The sequence below is a fragment of the Anas acuta genome, chromosome 24 (assembly GCF_963932015.1).
Source record: "Anas acuta chromosome 24, bAnaAcu1.1, whole genome shotgun sequence".
Taxonomy (NCBI): domain Eukaryota; kingdom Metazoa; phylum Chordata; class Aves; order Anseriformes; family Anatidae; genus Anas; species Anas acuta.
The window spans coordinates 3,674,659-3,699,303 of NC_089002.1; the positions used below are offsets into that span (position 1 = coordinate 3,674,659).

Here is a 24,645-nt window from a genome sequence, read left to right on the forward strand (position 1 = left end):
CGCTGCGCTGTGCTTTTATTTGAAGGAGCTGATGGGAGATGTCGTGAAACTGTGCCAAAGCCCAACTCGTGCCTGTATATTTCGCTTTGAGAACTTTAAATGCTTCATCAGAATTGGTGTTACAGAGGAGGTGGTAATTTGGGAGCAGGCTGTAAGGTCTGAACCAGTAACTGCATGAGTGTAAGGGCTCCTGTACTGCTGGAGCCTTTAAACTGACCCAAAATGTGCAATTCCTCGTGATTCACGTTGGGTCTTGGCTTGGTGTAAGCGGGGATGGTAACGTTTTATTGCTCCAGTTGACAACAAATACCAGAGATTTGCTTTCCTTATTGGTTAGCACAGCTGTTCAACCATGATTACTGCATGGCTTTGAAGGTTTTTCCTTTTTTTTTTTCCTTTTTTTTTTTTTTCCTGAAGCACTTCCAAGTTTCTGCACTGAAATAAATCCAAGGTGTCACCTTGTGAGTAGAAGTGACCTGAGGGTGCCGAACACCTGATCCTTCTTTAATTAGAAGAGCCCAAACACGTCTGTGTTTTGCTGCCTGGTGTTGGACGTTCGCACAGTGAATCATTTACTCTCTTGTTTTGCAATGAACCGAGAATAAAACGTTTTTGAGGAGCTCAGGATAGGTGAGAGTGTAGGAAGGTGGCATTACCTGCCATAGCTGCTTTTAAAGAAGGACCTCGCTTCGTGTAAACCAGGATCTGTCACTCCACGCTTTTAGGCCAGGGAATTGGTTGGGATAAGTGGGCATTTTCACCACGAGAAAGAAAACTTCCTGGGACGTGAGGCTGGCCAGGCTGGGTGGGAGGATTTTGGCCGGAGCCGCTGCTGATGAACATCCTCCTGGTGACGTCCTGGTGGCTGCGCTCCTCACGGCATGGGAATGTCTGGAATGAGTTGAAGGGCCTGGGGTTGGGCACACCTCTTTAGAGCAGGGTTTTAGGGTGAGAACTCCCAACTTGCTGCCTGCTTCGTTTATGCCTTGAGGAAAAGTGCAGCTTAGAGCTACTTCTGGAATAACATGAGAGGTGCTGTGGGTTCTGTCTTGTAGCACAAGCCATCCTTCACCATGCTGCATCCTTTGCAGGCACCTCTAGAATCACCCCAGCCCTGTATTTATTTCTGGAACAGCATCAGGGTACAAAACTGCTGAGCTAAACAAGGAAAAACAATTTGGGAACTGCACGGAGTCCTCAGGAATCCCACACTCGCTCGTTGAATATAATGAGCAAACCTACGTAATTACTGGGAGCTACAGCAGTTTGCTAAAGTCGCGTTCACCTGTTCTGCTGGCTCTAAAATCTGCCTTAAATGAGCATTGTAATTTCCTTTTATTCAGCGTGATGGCTTAAAGAAATGCAGTTAGCGTGCTAAATGAAGGCTTCCGTGGATCTGGCAGTGCATCAAGATGCCATCTGGAACGCAGAAATCCTGCTGGGGTTTCTTTATCAGCGCTGAAGTCTGCAGTCGGAGTTTAGCTGACAATTTATCTGCGTTAGAGTGGAGCTGCTCCTGCTCTGGGAGCTGGATCTTCTCCGTGGGACTTGAGAACTTGTTTGTCAGCAAAGCACGCGGGGAGTAAATAAGCTGCTATTTTGGTAGTCGGCAGTGACTGCATCCACCGAAATGTCATTTGCAAATTAATACAGCTGCAGAGCTGGTTGGGTCCCACAAAAGCAGGTTTCTTCCGAAACTTAGAGGCAGGATGCCGACCGCAGAGGGGTTGTGAATCACGCTGTGACTGCGACGCCAGGGAAAACCCAGCGCTCCTCAGCTGCACGGCCACGAGCTGATGGACCGTGCCTCCGATATAACCCAGGGTCTGGTCTCTGTATGGTGTGGGCAAAGCGTCCTGTGAAAGATGTGCATTAATCTCGTGGGTTTGAGGTATTAGAGGCCATTAGGAGCAGGCATCCATCTGCCCCTGCTGCTCCTGCTCCAGCCTGGGAGCAATAAAACCATTTGCTGCTTTGTGTCGCCCTTCCAGCTGTACAAGCACATCGCACACGCGCTGCTTTCCCTGCCTGCTCGCAGGGTGGCACGCGGTGCTCTGCTAGATGTTGGACACGTCTTCCATTTTTCTCCTTTCGAGCGGTAGGTGCTGCTTTTAGCAAAAGGAAAAAAAAAAAAAACAAAACACAAACCGATGTAGAAATGTGCTGCTTGGTGTAGGCAGCTCTGCTCTGACAGGCTGGATGGGAAGCTTTGGGGTGAGAAAGAATAAGAAAGGAGGTTTTGATCAGCACAGCTTCCTGCTTCAAGATGCAAACTTGGTTTTGTGCTGGCTCCCCAGCTCTAAAACAAAGCTGTTGAGGACCAGTTCCTGCTGTTTTGCAGTCTGAACAGCTCCGGGTGGCACTATTTTAAGCTGAATCCCAAAGCCTGCCTTCAGAGAAGAGAAAAATAGCCGATGCATACACAGCAGCAGCAGGAGGAAAACAGGACTTTGATGCTCCGTGCGTCTGGGGAGGTTCGTGGAATAGGATGAACATGTTTAAAATCACCCCAGCCCAGCTGCTCCCACCCCACCGGCTGCGGGGTGGCCCCGCGTGAGCTTGTCTGCACCCTGCGGGCAATGCTGGCCAGCTTGCCTCCCCCTGGCACCTCCTCGGGCAGAAACCAGCTCCAGCCTCGAAGCTTTTTGCATGCAGGGAGCAGCCTTCGGCCGAGAGCAGCTGGGACCAGGTCCCAGGAAGGGACAAAGCCGCAGCGGGGGCTCAGCGTTCAGCACCTTTCCCCCTCCCTGGCCACGCACCAGGCTGCTTGTTTTAAGCTCGCTGCTTTGGGTTGTGTTTTAGCCAAGATAATTTAGACCAGATCTGAGGTTGAGGCTTCTGGCGAGGGGGAAGCACGAGCAGATTAAAGAGGTTTCACTTTCAGAGCTGGGGGTGTTTCGCTGGCCCCTTTCCATGCCTCCTCCAGCGCAGGCTGGTGGGAGCTGCGGCAACAAGCCTTGCACCAGCTCGGAGGGCCTGGGGTAGGTCTGGGAGCTGCTGCTCGCCGTGCCCGATGTTAAATGTGTCACTCAGAGTGGCTGTAAGAGGCTGTTAAACATCTGCTTGCAATCTCACCGTCTGGGCTCCGTCACGCCAGCCGGGCAGGACCCACCGAGCTGCACCCAGGAGCACTCCCAGCAACGGCGTTTGCCGGCCCCGATGATCAAATCAGGAGCACTTTGCAGCCGGGCAGAAGGAGCACGAAGCCATTACCCTCTCTGCTCCACTGCTCCCTCCTGCTTGAGGGGGTTCCTGGCCTCCCCACGGCTCCTGGGAGCACCAAGAGAGCAGTGCGCTCCCGGCGCCAATGGGCGCACGGCGAGGTGGCTCCGGTGAGATGGTGCCCGTGTCCTCAGCCTGGCCCTGCACAATCTTGGAGCAATTAGCTGAGCGCCGTGTAATGAGGCGCTGGGAGAGGGCAGATGAGGATCCAGGGGATGAGCTGCAGCGGTTCCTTGGCCAAGGCTGCGGCGTGGGTGAGCTGGGGAGGGAGCAGAGCTCACAGCTCCGGCAGCGCTGCTGCCCTGCGCTGCTGCGGCTGCGTTTCTGGAAGGAGCTGGAGAAAAGCTCCTGTCCAGGAGGTGGTGCCAGAACCGTACCGCAGCACCCGCAGCCCCGGCACGCCGCCCTCGGCTCTCACCCACCGCCTCACCTCTCGGCAGGGCAGGGCGCAAAGGTGAGCGTGGTGCCACAAGCCACCGGTGCCACCAGCCCTTCCTGAGCCAGCCCTTTCTTCGCAGAACCGCCCGGCTTCGCGGCATTCCTCGCCTCTGACTTGCGAGGGCTCCACGCAGGAAACTTCCCCAGCCTTCATTTATCTTCCCCCACGAGGGCAAGTCGCCCTCAGCGAGCGTGGAGCTGGGTGTCAGACCGCAGCTCGCGCCAGGCGGCCTCTGAAGCAACAATTAAGCCCCGGCGGTGCCGGTGTCACCTCATTGCTCACCCAGCACGGCCCTTTTCCGCGTGCTTTGCTTCCCTTTTGCTTTTGTTCTCCCCGTCATCCCTGCCACCGGGGCTTGAAGAGAAGGCTCGGTGCCCGGCACGTAGCAGGAGGTGTCCGCCGGTGGCTGCTCCCCAGGGATGGGCAAGCGAGGTCCTTCCACCCAAAGCAGCATCACCCAAAGCAGCATCACCCCAAAGCTCACCCAGAGCTCCTGGGCTTTTCAGGAGCCGTCTCCTGCAGAGGACTGATGCTGCAGCAAGGAAATCCACAGGGGTCTCGTCCCCATCTCCTCCATAGGCCTGGTCCCGGTGCAGATCCCTTTGGGCACTGGTGTGCGGGGCTACAGAGGTGGTGAATGTGGGATTTGGCTCTAGGGATGGTCCCATAGGAGACTGGGAATCCCCTGCTGAAGGATGGATGTGGTGCATGGGGCAGAGGTGGCGGTGCCTGGCTCTGGGGGGGACCCCAGGACCACCTGTGGAAACATAAGAAATGAGCATTTTTCCCCAAAAAAAACTCGGTGTGCGTCTGCTTGCTCCTAACCCGTGCGGTAACGAACGAGGCGCTTTTAAAAGGGTTTAAAACCAAATGAAAACAACAAGCCCTGCTGGTATTTCCCCTTTGAATTTCCATTGGATTAAGTTATAAAGAAATGGGGAAAAGTTCTCCTGTGGAAAACAATAAAAGCTGATTTATTTACCTGGCAGAACGGAGCCGGGAGCTGCTCGGGATTCTTGGCTGCAGGTCCGGCACAGCCCTCCAGCAGCCTCACGGCGCTCACCCCTGGGCTGGAGCAGCTCCTGCTCGCTTCTGGCTTCTGATTTCCTACAGCAGTCCTGCTGGGATGAGCCCACAACTGCCCCAAATGACCCCAAAATAAACAAGGGGGACGCTGGTGGTACCCGTGGCCAGGGAAACGCATCCCTTGCTGGGGGTTATGGAGAAGGAAGGAAATCTTTGAGGATCTTTGAGCTTATCTAGCAGGGACCCTGGCCACGCATCCCCTCGAGGGTGATTGCAGTAATCGGGGGGGATTTCACCCTGGGCTTGGTGTTAAGCACCGTGTCCTGAAAGCTCTTAGCCCCATAGCTGCAGAGCAAGCCTCTTTGGGTCTGCTGCTCCTCACGTTTCTGTTCCGTGACTGTAGAAACAAGCGGGCACCGGCTTTGGAAACTCTCGGTCCTGAAACTGCGATGGAGAGAGCTCCGGGCAGCCTCGGTGGCTCTGCAGCAGTGGCAGGAGCCGTGCCCGGAGCTGCTGGGGGCTGCAGGTCACTGAAACAACTGCGCCAAGGACTCATCCCCTGTGAGTCAGGTCGGAGGCTCCTCTGAGTCAACGAAACTGCGGCAAGTGGCCGCTGGGACGGGCTGGCTGGGAGGGAGCTTTGCTTTCAGGTGCGCCCTCGTCATCCCCAGAGCCTCCCCGAGAGCCAAAATGGGATTAGGGCAGTTTAGGGACCGACCTCTCACCGCGTTTTGACCTCGTGGAACTGTTCCTGCCTTGAGCCAGCTTGGGCCATCTCCCAGCACAGGGCTGACGATGGCTTCCCCTATAATAAAAAACGAAACAAAAACAAAAACCATGATGGGAACAATTTCACGTGGCAGCGTGGTCCCAGGGGCCGGGTTGCCCCGCGGTGACGCAGCAGCGCACGGAGCCAGCACAAAACCCCAGCTGCATTTTGGCTCCCCCAGGGCCACGTTTTGACCCCCCCCGATCTCAGGGCACATCGTGGTGCCAGAGCCCGTGGAGCTGCCCCGTGGGCTCTGCGGGGCCGGGGCAGCCGATGGGGCCGTGATAAGGGGGGTGACTCCCCAACCTCGCTCGCGTGGCCGTGGGCTACGGGGGCGGGCGCGGCGCAACGCTATCCCCGGGGCTCAGCCCCAATTTGGGCAAGAAGCCCAATCCTGCAACAAGGCAGCGTGTAGCTGTTGTGGTGCTTTGCACCCCGGTGTTTCTCCCGTGAAATGGAGCCTGCCCCGGTGAAACGATGCTGGGGACAGGGGCAGCATCCCCTGCTGTGCCGTGGTCCCGTTGCTCTCCTGGTGGGCTCGCCGGGCGCATTTTTCTCACCCAGGTATTCAAAGAATTACATGAAAATCCTTCCCAAGGCTTTGGGTGATGTGGTTTCCCAAATCCTGGCAGGGAACAGCTCTGAAGTGAGGGCTGTGCTTAAGCTCAGCAGAAGAATCCCCTTCGGGGACCGGCTCCTGCCTTTTCCTCTCGGTCCCCTCCCGAGCGAGCGCCTTCCTTCCTGCTTGTGCCATGAGAAACCCGGACAAGGCGCCGCTGAGGCACGAGGGCAATTGCCTCCTTCACAGTCACCCAGCCCAGGTGCCTCCCAGACCCCACCTTTCCCCTTGAAAGACGTTTAATTGATGGCTAAGAACAGGCAGAGAGAAAATACCCACTGGGCAGCTCCGCGAGCGCTGCAGATAATCATCAGGGTGCCCTACATACTGCCTCTGCTTGGCTGCGAGATCAGACGGCGAGAAGAATTTGACATTGTTTAAGACGAACAGGAGAGGGAAGGAACAACTCCATAATTACTCACCCGGAGTTAATTGACGGTAATTACACTGAGTAGGCAGGGGAGGAAGCTGCGATGGGCTAGCCCCGCAGAGGCAGCCGGGGAGCCTGCGCCGCTGCCGCCCAGGTGCCCTCTGAACCCCGGCTGGCGGGCGAGGTGGCAGCCTGGCTCCGAGGGGGTTAACTTGATGGGTTTGGTTTTCTTTCCCTCTTTTTTTTTTTTTTCCTTCTTCCCTCCTTGGTTATTTGCAGCAAACAGAGCCCGGGGTGGAAGGGCTGAGCTGAGCAAGTGTTTGCTGGAGGAGGAAGAGGAGGAGGGTTGGGGACCGGGAGCTGGCTCGCGCTCCCCGAGCCGAACGGGGAGCGGAGGACGGGGCTGCCCCACGCCCGCTGGCCCCCATGGCCGATGACATCGAGTGGCTGGACCTGCCGGGAAGGTGGACCTACGGCGTCTGTGGGGACGGACGCATCTTCTTCATCAAGTACGGGACTGCCTGGTGGGACCGGGGGTGCCATGGGGACAGGGCTGGGGGTGGGACACAGGGGGCAGGCAGGGGCTGCGCTCCCGGCTTGGCACACGGTTTTGGGGGGCTGCAGGGGTTTTGGGGGCTTAATCCAGGCTGGGAGCAAGGGGTCCTGCCCGCTGCAAGGCTCGGTGTCCAGGTGCTTTCCTGTCACTCGTGGTCATCTCGGCTTGCTCCCCGTTCCTCCCTTCTCGGGGCTCGCTGCTGTCCCGGCTGCTGCCTGCTGGATGCCGCTCCCCAATTTCCCTAAAATCTGCTCTTTTCCTTTCCTTTGGCTGGAAAAAAAAAAAAGTTTCTTGTGTTGCCAAGCCCCCGCCCTGCCAAAGGGCCTTCCCCGAGCCCCCCGGGGTGCTCACTGCCCCCCACTTTGTCTTTCACAGCGACGAGACCAAGTCCACGAGCTGGGTGCACCCCAGCACGGGTTACTCCGTCCAGAGCGGGCACTTCTCCTGCGCCGGTAAGGGACGGGCCCCGGCTCCCCCTGCGTGCCCCCCACCCTCTCTTGGGACGTGTGATAAAAAGCTCCAGAAACGCCTTGGAGCCCCCCGAGCAGCTGGGAGAGCAGGGGTGGGTTTTGGGGGGAGACCTCAAACGAGGCGCGAGGCGATGCCGCATCTCTTGGGGATGCACGAGCCCCCGTAACCCCTGCAGCGGGGTTGGAGAGGTGTTCCCGAGGGGGTCTTAAGAGCCCCCTTCTGCAGCAGGACTCCTTGAAGCCTCCAAAACCCAGCGCTGGTGGGAGAGGGACCCAACGCTCCCCTCTTGTGCAGGTGGGGGCGAGGAAGGCTGACCACCGCCTCTGCTGTGTCCTTCCAGGGCTGCCCCGAGGCTGGGAGGTGGACACCACGCTGCACGGGGGCTTCTACTTCATCAAGTAAGTGACAGGGGACGGGGGCGGCCACTCTGTCCCCTCTGTGCTGTTTTTACAGCCTTGGAGGACGCTGCACCCGAGCAGGGTGCTGTGCTGCTGGGTGCGGGGTTTGTCCTGCAGCCTTTGGGGTGCTGCTCCTCCTGCTCTTCCCTAGACCGTAGCAAAACGCCTGCCGGGCTGGTTTAATCCACGTGGAGAGCCAAAGCGTGTGGTTTGGGAAGGTTTTGGGGATCCTCCTTGCTGGAGGATGGGGCTGGGGTCTGTGCTGCTGCGTGAGTTGGGAGATGGGGGGGTGCCTGTGGCTGTGGCAGTCCCACGGGTACCAGCAGCTGGAAAAAAACAAAAAAAAAGCAGAGTTGTGGCTGATGAGAGCCTTTTCTTCTCGACTCTCTGGCTCGGAGGTGGCGGTGCTGCAGCGCCCGTACCCCCCCTGCAGACGGAGGTTTCCCCCCTGCCAAATTCAGACGTCTCCCCTGGCGCTCCCCTCGCCGCAGCAGCCACCCGAGGGCTCTGGGCGCAGGCAGCAGGACCTGCTCCGTGCGCACCTCGCTCCCATTTGGGATGCAAATGTCACTGCTGAGAGCTTGGGGAGCTTGGGGACACGGGGGCGAGCCAGGCGGCCCCCCCTGCCCTGCGCCGGGCACTGCCTCTGCCCTTGGGGAGGGTCCCCAAAGAACAAGGGGGGGTCCTCCAGGATGCTGCCCTTGCAGAGGGCACCTCGGTGGTCCCGAGCTGGCCGTGCTCAATGGGGATGAGCTTTAGGATCTGGCCCAGAGCCCGCTCCATGCTTCCCACGTGCTGCTCGTGGCCCTGCCTCGCCACGCACGGCGGCACCGTGGCTGCGGGAGGGGGGCTGCGACCCCAAAGGCTCCCCCCTGGCCGGGCTGTGCCGGCTCCTGCCCTTTGTAGGAGCACCCAGGAGCCTACAAAGGGCCCTTTTGCACCCCGGCTCACTGCCCGGATGGTGCCAGGAGGAGAAAAGGCCCCGCTGTGTCTGCGCCCTTGGGCTGCGACGGGGCTGGGGACACGCAGAGCAGCGCCGGGCGGCTGCGGTCCCTGCGCAGGGGGGGGTAGGGGACAAACAGCACGGGGTGCGGTGCCCTGCACCAGTCCGGGGGGGTCCCACAAAAGCCCCCTTTGCTCCGTGCTTCTTGGGTTGTTTGGTGGCTCCTGGGGATGGCTGCGGGCTGCGGGATCCCCGCAGTGAGCCGGGGGTGCCTGGGGAGCTGTGGGGTGCCTGGGGACAGGGACCGGGGAGGAGGGGGGGGACTCGCAGGCACGGAGTGGGGTCTCTGAGCTTGGGAGGGGGAGATGCAGGATGCAGGGCAGCCAGTGAACCCCCCCCCCCAGCCCCTAATTCCTTGTGGCTAATGGTGGGATTATAGGATTGAAGGCAGCTGTGGGGTTTTCCTTTCTGGAGGGCCCCCTCCCTCCCCAAGCCAGCCCAGCTGGAGGCGGGGGGGCTGAGCGGGGCTTGGGGTTGTGGGGCGGGGGGGTTTGTGCCCCATGGGACCCCCCCGTGGTTGCTTTTTTGCTGCACATCCTCTGGGCACCCCCCAGATATCCCAGAGGGATAGGGGTGGGGGTACAGCAGGGCCCAGGCCCCCCTCGGGGTGATGCCTCGGTGCAGTGCAGCCCCCCTGGGTGATGCCGGGGGGAGCGGTGCGGTGGCTGCGGGGGGGTCCGAGCGAGCCCCCCCCGCTTTGCTGGGTGCCAGCCCGGCATCACGTGCTGCTCGGCGGCCCCCGAGCATGCCCAGCTCCTGCTCTCGCTCCCGCTCGGGCTCGGGCTGCGGCTCCAGCTCGGGCTGGGGCTGAGCGGGAGGATGCTGAGCCCCCCCTAGGTGCCAGCAGAGGGGGGGGGTCCCGGCCGCTGCCCACCCCGCACGGTGAGTGCCCCCAGCGCGGAGCCCTTCCTCCCCCTCCTCTTCCTCCCCAGGGGGCTGCTTGGGGGTCTGGGGGGGTGGGGGGTGGCTGAGCATCCTTCCCCCATCGGGATGTGTGCTGTGGGGTGGGCGGGGGGGTCTCTATAAGGGGATCTGTGCTGTAGCCGGGGGGGTCGCAGCCCCCCAGGGGTGCCCCGATGGTGCCCCACGGCCAGCACCGGGTGCACCAGAGGGGCTGGCACCTCCTGGCTCTTGGAGGGGCTGGGGGACAGGGTCCCTGTGCATGGTTTCACACCCCCCCGCTGGGATTTTGGTGAGACTCAGGGACCCCCCCTCAGCCCTCCCCATTTCGTGTTTGCCTGCTGTGTGCCTGCTGTGTTCCCAGCCCCCCCGCGGCTGCACCTTGAGGTCCCCCAGGCTTGGACCCGGCGCAGGGGCTTTGGGAGAGACGTGGGATTTTTTTAGGGGGGGTCTCTGCACCCGAAAGCCCCATTGCTCACGGCTGGGGGCCCAGACTGCTGCGTTCCCCCCCCCAGCCCTGGGTGCTGGGGTCGGTCCCACGGCTTGGCCAGGCACTTCGCCGTGGTGGCAGCCAGGATGGGATAAAATTTATGGGGCCGGAGCCATCTCCTGGTGCTCCCCGGGCATCCGAGAGCTTCCTTGGGCTTCTCAGCTCCCTTTTGCTGCCCCCTTGTTAGCAGGAGCCCCCCCGGCGGCGGGCAGCAGGCGGGTGCCGTGCTTGCTGGGTGCCCCCCGGTGCATTTTAGGTGTCTGGCGGTGCCGGGGACGGCGTGGGTGCCCCAGCCAGTCAGTCGCAGCTTTGTGGTGCTGCTGCCAGGTCTGGAGGAGCTCGCCCTGCTCCTGGCATCACATGATGGTGCGGCTGAAACGAGCCACGAGTCTGCTAAACCCCGCTCTGCTCGCCTCTGAGCCCAGCGCCGCTGGAAGGGCTGGGGCTGGCCACCCCCTGGCACCCCCCCCAAACCTTGTTAGGGTGCTAGGGGGAGGCGCAGCCCCTCCGGCACCTCTTTGCAGGGTCCCCGTCCCCCTCTGAGGCTGTGCCATGGGGCAGGAGGCTCCTGTGCGTGGTTTGATCCGTGCCACGGCGGGGATGGGGTGTGTGGACCCCCCCCGGGGCAGGCACCGAGGGCAGCGGGGCGGTGGCACTCGCTCGGGGTGAGGTCCCTCCAGCAGGGGGGCTGTTGGTAGGCGCTGCGTGCTGCTCTGCAGCATCCATCCCTCGGTTTCTCCCAATTCCTCGTGCGCAGGGGGTTGGCATCGCCCTTTGCATCCTGCTTTGCATCCCGGGGCCACGTGCAGGGCAGCAGCTGGGCGCCCCGCTCTCCAGGAGGGATTGCTCCTGCTCCCCTCCCAGCCGCACCAGTCCCTCCTTCGCTCTGTTCTGGGAGGACTGGGGCTTCCCCACCAGGCCCCGATGGAGCCCCCGGCCCTCCTCTGCAGCCCCCCGGTGCTGCCCCCAGCCCCTCAGGGAGCCAGAGCTGGGATTAGGACTCCTGGAGAAGGGGCAGACGAGGCATTAACATTCCTGAGCGTCTGCTAAAAATCACAGGGGGAGCGCAAAGCCTCTCCCCTGCGGCCGGGGCTCTGCCTGCTTTGTCCAGTGTAGGGTAGGACGAGCAGGGTGCCTCCATCCCATGCCGGGGAGGAGCTGGCCGTCCCGCTGCACCAGCTCCAGGCACCCCATCGCTGCTCCCTGCATCCCCTCGGGGCTGGGGTCGGGGGTCCCAGCCCTCCCCGGGCGAAGCGAGGTGCAGCGGCACGGGGTGCTGGCGATGCAGGCGAGCCCGGTGCTGGCGCAGCTCGCCGCGTGGGCTCGGGCAGCCAGGCTGGCGCTGGCCTCGCTGGAAAACCGTGTTTTCCTGCCGAGTTCCCATAGAAACCGTCGGGAGCAGCAGCAGCAGGGCTCGGGGACCGAGGCAGAGGAGGCAGGGGCAGGCGCGGGCGGGTGGCCGAGCTCCGTGCCCGGCGCTGCAGGAGGAAGAAATTGGGCACCCGGTGGCCGTGCCGTCCCCAGGCTGCTCCCTGCTCCTGGGGGAGATGCAGCAGCATCACCCCATCCCTCTGCAGTGCGTGTGTGTGTGCGTGCGGGTGCGTGTGCCCCCGTGCACGCTGCTGGCCCCCCGCCACCCCCCCGGTGCAGCCAGGCCTGGCACGGGAGGGTTGGTGCAAACATCGCCCAGATGGGCAGCACGGGGCTTAATCCCTCGCCGAGGCCAGCTTAACCCTTAGCAGCCGGGCTGGGGCTTGGTTTGGGTTTGTTTTTATTTATTCTCCTTCTCCATCTGTGCCCCCAGGAAGCGGCTGGGGATCTCCCCTGCCTGTCCCTGCTCGCTGGAGGGGAAAACGCGGCTCCTCTCCGTGCCCTCTCCCGCTCCGGCATTTGTAGTAGCATCCCCCCGTCTGTTTGCCCTAGCTTGAAACACGATAATCCGCAGCAGGCAGAAATAGCACAGGGAGGAATGCGCCGGCTCCTCTTTAGCCTTGTTTTTTCCCCAGCATCTGACAGCTCCGTGGCTGCTCGGGGAAGCCCGGTGCTGGCATGGGCAGCACCGCGGTGGTTCTGGGGGCGCGCCGAGGCCCCTGCGTGAGCCAAAACTTCCTGGGGTTGGGTTGGGGCTTGGGTTGTGCAGAAAGGCTTTTTTTTTTTTTTTCTTGTTTCTTTTTCTTTTTTTTTTTTCTTTTTTCTCCTGGTTTTCAGTGTGGTTTTGGTTGTGTCTCAGCTTTCGCCCTGCACGGGGCGAGCAGCTGCTGGGTGAGGTCGGGTGATGGCAGCGGCCGGTTGTGGCCTTAATCTGTGAATTTAGCAAAGCTCTTTAATAAAGATTCAAAGTCACCAACTTCTCAATTAAGGGATGAGACAGCTCTTGATCCGTGTTTCTGGGTCAGCCGGAGAAAGGCCATTTAAGACCTGGCTGATGGCTCGCCTTTGATGTTTCCCAAGGAGACGGCTTTTGAATAAACACCTTGCTGGTGCAGCAGCAGGAATTCTGCGCGGCTCCCTCACCTCACCCGGAGCCCTGAGACCCGTCCTGAGCCTGGGGAAAGCCTCTGTCCCCGCTGCCACACACGGTGGGGGGACACACTGTTAGGTCAGGGCACGCTGGTGGGCAGCAGGCAGAGCCCCCAGCCCCACCAGGCTGCCACCTCTCCGCGCAGCCTGCTCTGGGGCTGGGTGGGCTGCACCCCGCCAGGTCCCCCGGCTCCCCAAGGGGCTCCAGGGTGCTTCTAACCCTCTGTTTACTTCAACAGCAGCCGCTCGCATGGGTGTTAATTGCAGGAGCTGGCAAAGCACTAATTAGGGGATAATGAGACGGCTTTTGTGCGCGCCTGGCGTCCCGTCGACAGACAGCCGCCCTGCTCCAAACACGCTGCGCCGTGTCCGTGATCCCTGTTCCATGATCCCTGCTCCGTGATCCCTGTTCCATGATCCCTGGGCCGTGCCCTTGATCCCTGCTCCATGTCCATGATCGCCGCTGCCATGCCCGGGGCTGTGGGTGCTGCTCCCTGCCTGCCCCGCTCCTCCATCCTGGCACAGCTCGGGGTTTTTTTTTCCATCCCTCCCCGTGCCCCCACGTTAACGGGGTCTCAACGAAGCTGCCCCCTGCTGCTGTGTCCTTCAGGGCGGGGGGTTTCACCTCGCTGCTGCTGAACGGCTCGGATGCAGCTGGGCTGCTCTGAGCCCCCGGGTCCCGCTGGTAATTAAGTGGCCGGCAGAACCTGTGCGGCGCAGCCCTTTGTTCTCTCAGGGAGGCAGGATCCGGCCAAGACAAGGCTCAGGCTGCCCCTTGCTCTGCCACCACCTCCCCTCCCCATCCTCATAGCATCCCCAGCCCCCTTATTTTGGGGAAGGAGCTCAGGGTAAGGGATGGGGGCTCGCGCAGTGATGGAGCATAGCATCCTCCCGCATGCCGGCCGTGCACCCGCATCCTCCCGCGGCGCGCAGCTCCGGCACCCATCTCCTGCTGCTGCCGGAGCCGTGCACGCCTGCCGAGCAGCAGAGGCTGCTGTTCCTCTCCTCCTGCCTGCAGTCGCCAGGGACTCGCAGCCGGCGTTCCCCTCCTCGCCTTCCTTACGTAAGCAGCAGCAGCAGCAGCAGCAGCAGCACGGCAGCTCGGGCAGCTCAGCACCACCGGGGCCTGGAGCCTCGCCGCGGCTGCTGGCAGCCAGGTAAGGGTCACCCCGCACCACAGCTGTGGTTGTTGAGGGGTTGCTGCCACCTCGGCCCCATGCTCTGTTTTTTGGGTTTTTTTGGGTGCTGCACGGCCCCAGTGGGCTCAGCCCCGCGGCGGTGGCCTTACGGGTGCAGCTCCCACCCCAAATCCGCCAGGAATGTGCCGTGCTCGGGGCCGGCAGCCGGCAGAACAGCCGGGACCAGTCTGGGAGCACCGGGTGCTGCCTCCTGAGCCGGCTGGGCCGGTTGGGTGCCGGCACCGCGCTCCCCCATCCCGGGGCACCGGCCGGGCGCCGCGCCTCCGAGCAGCCGTGCGCCGGGCTCAGCACCTTGCTGGGTGCTGGGGCCCCCCCAGGGGACGCCGCTCGGCGCCGGGCGAGGACGGGGCGTGTGTGCCCGAGGCACCGGTGCTGGGGCGCAGCATCCTGGGCGAGGGGGAAGGAGCTGGGAACCTCCACCCCGACGCGTTGCCCCCCAGCAGCCCCGTGCCGGGCACCCGAAAGGTTTTGGGGGTGCAGAGTTTGGGGGCGCAGGGTTTAGGGGTGCAGGGTTTAGGGGCGCAGGGTTTGGGGGTGCTGAGCTCCGGCAGGTCCAGCCGGTGGGTGCGTGGTGCGGTGATGTGATCCGGCAGGTGAGGGCTAATTACAGCCCCACACGGGCTGGGTTCAAAGGGCTCTCCCGGCACAGGTGGTGAGGGTGAGCCCGGCCGCAGCCCGGAGCAGGCTCGGCGTTGTTGGTTGTGTTGAGGCTGAGTGGGTCTCGCTGGGGATGGAGGCATTGGGGCCTCATCCTGGCCTCCCCCCGTGCACCATGATCTGTGTTCACAGGAGGTGAATCCCCCCTGGCTTTGCAGTTGTTCCCTTCCAGTGGTTTATAAAATCCATGGCTGGTTCGGAGGCGGCAGGGCTGCGCTTTTGGCATCCCTCAGTGCCTGGAGCAGGGGGTGCAGGATGGGAGCGGGGTACTTGGGGCAGCGAGACAACGCTGCCAGCTCCCATGGGGGAGCCCTGAAGCATCACCAGCCTCTGCGGGGCAAAACCAGGGCCGAGGCTGTCCCGTGGCCACCCGGCTTTGCTAACTCGGGCACAGAGGAGGTGACATTGCCCCGTGTGCGTGGTCCCCAGCTGGGACCCCCACCCCAAGGTCCCGCAGTGCCGGAGGGGGTCCCTGCCCCCTCCTGCTGAGGGAGTTTTTCGGGGCATGGCAGGCTCCCCGGGGCCAGCTGCTCTGAGCACTGAAACTCATTTTCCAGCCTTTATTCTTCCGGAGAATTTGAAAACGCGATTGCACCCTGAGGGCCCAGGAAGCAAATCAGGAGATACAAATCTGCGAGTTTCGCGTGCGTCTGACGATTTCCATCGCTCGGTGCCAGACTGCGGGGCCGGGGGCACTGGGGTAGAGCAGAGCAGGGTCCCAGCACCCCCCCCCCCCCTTCCCCAGCCCCATGCTGGCTCCTTCAACCCACGCCGGTCTCCTTGCAGCGCATCCTCCAGATCCTCCGTGCGAGCGTGGGATTCCTTTTTCTTCCTCTTTTTTTTTTTTTTTCTTCCTAAATGCGTGTTTTGTGAATGTGCAAAGGCAGTGACCTTTCGTGGGGGCCGCCCGGAGCTCTCCGGCTCTGGCTGCCGGCTGCTCTCCCGCTTGTCAGGGAGATGAAGGATGCGAGAGCTACGTGCGAACGCCGGGGCCTCCGGGCTCCACCGCTCAGCTGCCATCGCGCTGATGAGTTCCCGCAGGGGAGGAGAGGGCTCGTTTCGCTTCTCTCCCCGTGTGCCGGAGATGCCAGCCCCTTCAGCAGCCGTCAGCGCCGCTGCCTCGCGTCCTGTCCCCGTCCCTGCCTCCCCTCCCCGCCGGCTGCTCTTGGCGTGACCTTGTCCCTGCTGCCGTCGCAGGAGGCTCAGGTGCTGTGGGTCCCTCGGGGTGGATGGAGCCGGGGACGGTGCTGGCTCAGAGGGTCCCATCCTTCCCGTGACCGCCAGCCCCGCACGCCGTCCCCTTTCCCGACGTCCTTGGGCACGAGATAGGGCCGCTGGCCTCCTCCTCGGGGCTGCAGACGGGCCTGGGTGAGCTCTCCATAGATAAGGGACGTGCCAGAGGGGAGCAGGAATGTCCTGTGTGTGGTTAAAGTTCACCTGCTCCTTGGGGCTGTCCCCGTCGTGGAGGGTTTGGGGTCGCTGAGAAGTGGGCAGAGCGCCCATGGGGATGCTGGGGAGCACTGGGGGGTGAGATGGGGGCACGCTGGCTAAAGTAGAGCCAAATAAAAGCCCCAAAAGGAAAGGATCTCAGAGGATGCTGTGGGTGCAGAGCTAGGGGACGACCCGTGCACAAGTGGGGAAACTGAGGCACGGAGCCAGCGTGGTGGGATTTAAGCCAGGAGCACCCTCTGAGGCCCAGCACCTCTCTGCTGCTTCTTGTCTGTGCTCCCGAGGTTTCCTGGGCTCTGGGTGTGCACGCGTGCAGGATCTGGCACCCAGCAGCCCCATTTCCTGATCGGGGTTTGGGCGTTCCCGTGGGATAATTATTCTGTAATTGCTCTGTAATGAGGTGCAATCCTGCGGCGGGGCCGCGCTTACAAAGGGCTTCCCCAGCCTGGGCTGCACCCCATGCCCTGACCTCCTCCTCCTCCTCCTCCGCAGGGTCCCCAGGGGCGGGTGCCCCTCGTCCCGGGGGCGGGATGGGGAAATCTGGGGCAGGATGTGCTGGAAAAAGGATTCCTCATCCCATTCCTGCCCCGCTCCTCCCAGCCAGGGGCACCAGGGTGGGGGTACTGGGGGCTGGCTGCGTCCGTGCGTCCCCGAAGCGCTGGCACCAGGCTGGCACGGAGCCCTGGCACCTACCAGCGCTGCCTTTCACTCCCTCCTGGCACCGTCTCCTCTGCCTCCGGGGCCCTTTTGGGGATTTCCTCCCACCCGCCCTCGCCTGTCCCCGCTGGCACCGCCGCCACCCGGCTGGCGGGCGTCCGGCCGTGCCCAATCCCACTGCTGGGGGCTGGCACTGCTGGGGACAGAGCTGTCCCCTCCCCATCCTGGAGCCCTTGTGGTGCTGCTGGGTGAGCTCCCGGCACCCTGCTCCGTTTTTAACCACAAGAAGTGGCAGAGGCAAACAGGGGCCCCTTCCCAAATCCGGGCTCAGAGGGTGCCGCTGGGCACAGCGGAGCTGCCACGTCCGGAACGGAGCGTGCCGGGTATTTATAGCCATGGATGCCACCGGGCAAAAACAAGCGTGGAGAGAAAGGGGTTGTTTGGGTCTTCTTTGTTTTTATTTTTTCCAAATCCTGCTCCTTTTAAAGGCCAGGCTGGCTCTGCGCCCTCCGGCCCTGTGTTGCTCCCCCCCAAGGGATGCTCGTGCCCTGATTTTTGGGCAGCTCCTCTGCAGCGAGAGGAGCCGGGAGGAGAGGCCGGGCAAGGTGGGGTCAGGTGAAGTCCACGCTCGCTCTTGGGGGTTTTGCTTTCCTCGGCAGCATCTCCTCTTTCAGGCCGGCTGAGCAGGGATGATTAGCAATTCCAGTTTTTATTGCGAGCCCAGCGCGGCCGCGCGCTGCGTGCCTCTCCCCGCCGAGGTGGAGCCGCTGCCAGGTTGTCTGAGACAAATTGTTTGCTTTGCCGTGTGCTTCGTGTGCCTTTTTTTCCCCCCCCCCTTCTCTTTCCTCAATCAAATAGATGCTGTTATTTGGAAACAACGAGCAACTGTTGGAGTGTGAAGCTAATGAATCTTTTAAAGCTCATCTAAATGAGAGGTTGCGTGCGCGCCGCGGGGGCCGGCGAGTGCTTCCCACCGCGGGCATCCGAGGGGCACCGCCATGGGAGGCTGCCGGGGGGGTCCATGGGGTGTGTGGGGCACTCGGTCCCACTCCACTGGGATCATTGATCGTGACCTGAGCCCACCCTGTGGCTGGAACGGGCAGGGATCAGCCCCGGTGCTGGTGAGAGGGGGCAGAATTTGGGGTGTGGATGCCGAGACCTTGCGCAGCGCCCCTCAGCCTTGGGGGGGGAGCGCGGTGGGACAGCGGCTGCCCCGTGCCGCAGACTGGAGGAAGGGCTTTTGATAGCAGAGAGGCTGCTCGGAGCCTTATCTTATCCTCCGTGTGCTGGGCTTATCAGCAGACATGCTTGTCCTGGAGATAAGGGGGACCTTGGGTTCAGGCAGGGGCTGTCTGGGGGAACTGATGCTTTGTGCTGGTGCTGGGCGGGCAGCGTGAGCACGGGGTGGCTGAACTCCCTCTCGGTGGCTGGGGTACAAGTAAGGGTGCCCCCAAATTCGGCTCTCCGATGACCAGGAGCATGAAGCAGCTCCCACCCGCTGGGGGGAAGATGCTCCTTTGGTTGTGTGGCACAGAAACTCCGGGGATGGGAAGGGTGCGCAAGGTTCGACCCCATCTCCTGTTCTCTTTAAGCAAAAGCAAAATCCAAAAAAAAAAAACCCACCCCAGCCCTTCAGCCAGGGTCGAAGTCCCGTGGAGCGGCCCTGGGAATTAAATCCCTGCCCGAGGCCGTCTCATCCCCATTGCGCCCAGCGTGAGCTGAGTGCTCCAAAGGCAAATTTGCTCTCCCAAAGTTGTCACAAGATCCCGGGGTCAGGGTGCTGCGCGGGGACGGGTCCTGGTGCCGTGGCAGCGCTTTGACGGGGGGCTGCTGGGGCGAGGGGGGGGAGGAACGGCTCGGGGTGCTGGGTGTGCAGGGTGCTGGGTGTATGGGAGCTGGTGGCGGAGCAGGGACACCGGCACGTCTCCACGATCAGGTGGGGCGATGGGGGAGGAGGAGGCAGGTTGTGGGGCCCTGGTGCTGCCTGCTCGTAAACAGGCTGTTTTTGTTTGCGCCGCAGCAGCGCCCGCGGCCGCTTGTGCAACCGGGGCGGGGAAGCTGGCTCAGGGCTCCTTCGGGTTCGTTACACCCGCGACAGGATCCTCAGCTGGATCCAGCCCCACGAGCTCGGGGAGCGCAGGAAAAACCTGGGCTGGGCTCGTGCACCCCGCTCAGCACCGTGCTCCCGGCACAGGGATGGTGGGGTCGCCGTGGTTATGGCCACAAAGAACCTCCCCGTGCCAAGGTGCCAGGGGTCGGCTTCTCCCCCAGCAGGCAGAGCAGCCTCGGGACTCCCAATTCCCCAGGGCAGTGCCCGGGACCAGCCCCACGGCCCCCAGCGGGGTGCACGGCACAGCCCCGCTCCCGCTCGCCCCGCAGGCAGGTGCGGGGATGAAGCAAGCAGCCGCGCGTGCAGCCCAGCCTCGCCGATGGTATGTGGCTGCCCCAGTTCTGGGCTGCAGGTGAGCCTGGAGAATTGGGAAAAACAGGGCCGGGTTTTGTCTGCTCGAGAGTTTCCTCCTGCTGCAGGAAGCACGGCCGGGTTGGCGCTGGCACGAGGAAGTCCCGCGGTGGCACAGGACGGCCGCGGTCTGGTTACTGGCCGCAGAAGCCCTGGCAAGCAGAGGGTTTGCTGAGGGCACCAAGCTTTGGGGACGCTCGTGGGCACGGACCCCAGGGGTGAGCCAAAAGCTCTGCGGCACCAGAGCAGTCGTGGCACACGCATGTGGCACCACTGCCCGGCTCAACCAAATGAGGGATGCAAAATGGCTCGTGACCAAGGGCAAGGGCACCCCCTGTGTTTATCCAGCACAGTGCTGAGCCCCTCTGTCCTGTAGCACGAGGTTACAAATGCACCATTTTCTTTTCCTGTGCTGCTGATTTTAGCATCCAGGCAGGCGGTGCCCAGCCAGTGCCCACCACGGGCTCCCTGCCCCTTCCCCAAGACCCACCGTGAGCGCGGAGCCCAGTGGCAGAGCTGCCCGAGGAATGAAAACACATCTGAAGCATGACATAAACCAGCGCCAGGCTCTGCTTTGAGCCTGAGCCAGCACCTTTGGGGCCAGGACTGACGGCGGAGGGCTCGGGAAGTATTTGTGGGGGCTCGGTGGCACGGCCATCCCCAGCGGAAGGCTGGCGAGCGCCTGGCGTGGCCGGGAGCAGGCGGGAGTGGCGTGAGAGCCGGCGCGCACGGGGGTGTGTGTGTGTGCGAGCGCCTGTTTATATAGGAGGCAGCCAACCTGCAGGCTCAGATTTCAGCCCTCGCTTATCAGTCCTTGCAGCGTTTGGACGTGGCGGCTCTCCGAGGCGGCTGCTGCTTCCCCCTTCCCCGCCTTCCCCAGGGCTCCCCACCTCGGCACTGCTCCCACCGCCCTCCCCGCACCGGCACGGTGGCTCCCGGTGAGCAGGTAGGGTGAGCCGGCCAGGGGCGCAGAGCCTGGTTTGGATTTGGGGGGTCTGGGGGGACGTGGGGATGGAGGAAGAGCCCCCCAGGGCTGGAGCGAAAGGGCTGGGGTGCCGGAGGGGTCTGTGCGGCTGCGGGGCACCAGCGAGCTGGGCTTTGCTGGAGGACGGCTGCAGAGCTGCTGGAGCAGCACTGGAGGGGCTCAGAGCTGACACCGGTGGGCACATATGGGGTGGGGGGGCTGTAGGGAGGGGGCTGGCAAGCGTAGCCCCAAATAGCAGCAAGTTGGAGGCAGCGTGCCCACGGGCGGGCAGCGCGTCCCGCCCGGCACGGCACCGGTGTGCGCGGGAAAGCCGGGCTGCACTCTGCCAGGGGTTAAAGCTGAGCCTTGTGGGGAGCTGCAGGGAAGGTGCGGCGGCGCCGATAAGGTTGGCAGGGCCGGGAGTGGGGCAGAGGCAGCTGAGAGGGCCGGGCACGCTGTGCGTACGCACGGCTCCGCTCGCAGCCAGGATGCGGGCAGGGATCCTGCCCCCGTGGCGGCTCGTTGTGCGCGCGCTGGGCAGGGGAGGGCTGTGCCCCTGCTCTCTGCCACGCTCTGAAGCCTGAGGAGAGCCAGACCCTGCTCTGAGCTGAGCCATTTGGGGGAATAATCCCCTCCTCAGCTGCTGGGCTGCCCCTTGGGTGTGCGTGGCCAGGGACGTGGTGATTTGCCCCGAGACCTTCCCCACTTTTCCGTGTCCCTCCGTGAGCAGCTGGGTTGTGCGTGGCAGCAAATCCGCTTCCAGGGCCGTGGCAGCGAGCTGTGTTTTGGAGCAGGTGACCCAGCTGTCACCGTGTCTCTCCTCCCATCTCTTGAGATAAGGCAGGGAGCAGCCACCAGCAAGGTGGGTGCCGCTGCCGGGTGGTGCAGGACGGCTGTGGTTTCCATCCGGCTGCTCCCAGCCACGCGTGGGGATGTCCTGGGGGTGGGAGCGGTCTCCCCGCTGCTCTGCGGTGCTGGAGGGTGGTGGGGTCGTAGCTGGGCCTGATCCTGGCACCGTCCTGCTCCTTCCTCCCCTGCTGACAGCACGCTGCAGGTGAAGGACCGGGCTGTGGTCTGGAGCAGAGCGCTCCCTCCTCCCGGCAGGCACGTCCTTCGCTCCGTCCTAGTGCCGCAGGGCCGCTAATTAATTAATTCTGTGACAAGGAAGGATCATTAGCAGCTCCTGACAATGGCTGGTGGAGCACGTCAGCTCTGCTGTCCCTGCACAGAGCCTGCTCCGTCCTGCTGGGGCAGGAGGGACACACGGGGAGGGACGGTCCATCTGTGCAAGCCCAGGGCACGGCTGGCTTCCTTCCACTTACTGGTCTCCTGGGGCGTTAAATCCAAACCTCTCAGTTCAATCCCTTGATTCGCAGTGACTTCCTCACCTCTCGGGCCACAAATTTCAGCCAAATCTCCATGCACGGCCCTAACAATTCTCTGGAGTGGGCAGCTGGGTGTGGGCACGGAGGAGGACAAGCGGCTCCTCTTTCAGTGCGGTTTTTTGTTCCTGAAGCTGGAGGGAATCCACCGCGGACACAAAGCCATGGGAAGCAGGAGCTGCTGGGCTCCCTCGAGGTGCAGGTGGGCGCCTGGCTGCTCTTCCCACCCGTATCAGCCCATCTCTGCCCTCTGGAAACCCGGCACAAGCCCCTGGGCTCTTCCCAGCGCCGTCTCCCCGGAGCCAAGCAGTTCCTCGTGGAGGGCGATAACCAGGCTGGCTCCTCTCCACTGGGACAGAGACGAAACCTGATGCAACTCCCCAGCCCCCGCCAGCCTCCTCGGGGGGATGCTGCGGGCAGGTGCGGTGCCACGGGACGCATCCAGGCTGCGCAACCGCCGGCTCCAGCCCCAGCTCGGCGACTCCCATCCCTCCTGCTTCCCTCCCCGGGCACGGCTCAAGGCACCGAGGTCCCTGCCAGGCTGTCACCCCCCTGCCTGGGACCGGGAGGAGGTTTGCAGCCTCCCCAGGATGGGGATGGAAGCTACGGAGGCTGTGCAGGGCTGCAGACGGAGCCCGGAGCGCTGCACCTCCCCGCCTCGGCACGGGGAGGGCCGGGGCTGTATTTATTTACTCGATGCCGGGGGAGAAAGGGGAACTGGCAGGAGGCTCGCTTGCAAATGGGATTTCTGGGAAGTGGAAAGCTGGCTCGCCTTCAGCCTGGAACTGTCCTGGTTTCCAATTGGAAACATCCCGCGGTGACTAAACTTCATTCAGGGGAAGAGCTCGTTCTGCAGAGCCGACGCCGCGCTGCAAAACCCGCCTGCGGCGGCCGCTCTGCTGCGGGGGCGGCAGCGGGAGGGTGACAAGGGAAGGGCTGTTTGGTGGCACAGGGGGACAGCCCAGCCATGTGCTGCCTCTGCACCAGCCCGGGAGGTTCTGAGGGTCCGGTCCGTGGGGGTGCAAAGCGCTTGCAGCTCCCTTTGCTTTTCCCCCGGCAGATTTTGTGCTTTTCCCCAGGTGAGGATGTGGTCGGGGTGCTGGGACCTGGCTGTGATTCACCAGCAGGTTGTGCCCGCCTGCCCCAGCCACAGCCCTGGGACACCGGGGTGTGGAGGGCTGGAGATGGCAATAAACAGGGGCCCGGCCATCCCAAAGCACCGGCACCACTGCTGAGCCGGTCCTGGTGGCAACAGCCGGGCTCAACCCCAGGCTCCCCGGGTGTTTAATGGCTTGTGGAGGAGGTTCAGGGTTGGATACGCAACGAGCCCGGTGTTGTTTCACCTGCAGGCTGCACCGTGGTGGTGATGAGCGAGTTCTCAGCAGCACTGATAGGAACTGAGGGCGTCCAGCCGGACCTGCCCGTCCGAGCTGTGCTGGAGCACTGCTTTCTCCACCAAGATACGGGAGGAGGATCGCTCTCCCCGGGTCCTTCACTCATCCCAGGGGTCTGGCAGCCCCTGATGGCCGTGCCGGAGACTTATCAGCAGCGGGAGGCGCCTCGTTAGGCTGCGGTTTGTGGGGCTGCTGGGGTTTGCTCAGAGCGCTCTGATTTATCTCTGCTCTGGTGCTGCACGGGCAGGGCAGCTGGTGATGTCCCCCGTGTCCCTCTCCGTGTCCCCACAGAGGACGGCCACCGCAGGGGTGAGCTTGGCAAGCAGAGCAGCTCCCGAGCCTGGCTCTGTGTGTTTGCTTTGGGCCGAAATCTGTTTGTTTATAAACAAACCGCAGGGTTTGGGGAACTTTTGGTTCCTGCTCTGCTTGGGCACAGGGGCTGGCGGTACGGACACATGCACGGCCATCTCAGGGGTTTGGGGCTAGTGGTGACAGGGTGGCAGCACTGGGACGTGCAGCAGGTGCTGCTGTGCCGGAGGTGCCACGCTCTGCTCCTGCGGTGGCTGTTCCTCAGCACTGGGAGCAATTTGGGCTGCTCTGAGCATTGCAGACCCTCTGGCACCCACATCGAGCTTTCGGGATGCTCCCCACAGCTGCGAGCCGGGCTGTGGGTGCCTGCAGGGACCGAGAGCCTCGGCCACCCCGTGTGGGGCCGGGCAGCTTGGAGCTGCTGCCCGCACCGTCCTTGGGAGCTGCTTGGCGCAATGCACTTGCACAACCGCCACGCGTGCGCTCTTGCGTCACAGCGCGGTTACAAACTGTTCTGGGGCCTGCGGAGGCGCAGGATCAGCCCTAAAAACAGCGAGTTTCCCCGTATTCTGCCATCGCACCTGCGAGAAGATAAGGGGAGCGTGGTTTTGCACAAGGAAGGCAGCCGGGACAGCAGTCGTGCTGCTGGGTGGCACGCGATGGCACCCCAACGGCACGGGAGGCAGCGAGGCTCTGACCTGCTCCTGCTCGGGGTAAATCCCCCCGGGGCCAGGCGGCTGTGTCGTGGCGAGCAGAGCGTGGAGAAGCCCAGGGGCACGCGGGCCTGTTCGCAGAGACCCAAGCGCGCTGCCAGCCTCCACCCCACCTCACCGCTGCGGCAGGTGTGGGGCTCGGCGCCGCGCCGGCCCGGCACAGCCGGCTATGCCAGGAATGCGCCGAATGCGTCGGGGCTTGACTGTGGGTGCTCGGGGCGCAGAGCAGCCGCTGAGTCACTCGGAGGGCTGGCAGCGGCGCGGTGCAGCCCGCGAGCTGGGGACGAGGCAGAGCAGTGGCAGCCTCGCAGCCCCAAAGCCTCCCCGAACCCGAATCCGCGCGGGAAGCGCCCGTCCTCCCTTCTGCAGGAGGAGCGAGGAGTGGGTGATGCACCAAGGCCATGCAGGGCTGCGGTGGGGGTGGTGTTGGCAGAGTGATGTGCCACGTCGTGCCCCCAGCACCCTGGGGTGCTGCGGGGGTGACTTGCATCCGTCTGAGCACACCCTCTGCTCGTGCGCCCAAGTGTTTTTCCCTAACTGAGGGGTCTCCGGGAGATCCGACAGGCAGCGGCAGAGAATTTGTGATTTAGACCAAAATAATCAAGGGTTTCTGTGGGGAAACCTCCTGGGTCTGACCGCCCCCAGGCTGGGGCTCGTGCTGCACCCCGAGAGGAGCC

The 24,645-nt window shown here is 63.0% G+C and overlaps 1 protein-coding gene across 15 annotated transcripts in view; it reads left to right on the forward strand.

Moving 5' to 3' along the window:
• The first annotated feature begins 6,727 nt into the window (after nucleotides 1-6,727).
• PLEKHA6 (pleckstrin homology domain containing A6) overlaps nucleotides 6,728-24,645 on the forward strand; it is a 45,535-nt gene continuing 27,617 nt past the window's right edge. For 3 of the 15 annotated variants that reach the window (XM_068660219.1, XM_068660220.1, XM_068660221.1), the window contains exon 1: nucleotides 13,791-13,940. Coding sequence is in view for 2 of the 15 variants with exons in the window: in XM_068660218.1 (XP_068516319.1) it covers nucleotides 6,872-6,954; nucleotides 7,377-7,453; nucleotides 7,813-7,870 (218 nt within the window). In the remaining 13 variants the exon portion in view is untranslated. Of the gene's footprint in view, nucleotides 6,955-7,376; nucleotides 7,454-7,812; nucleotides 7,871-9,604; nucleotides 9,756-13,787; nucleotides 13,941-19,993; nucleotides 20,153-24,645 lie in introns of those variants that run through there. The other 12 variants (XM_068660218.1, XM_068660225.1, XM_068660232.1 and 9 more) reach the window with 12 other exon arrangements.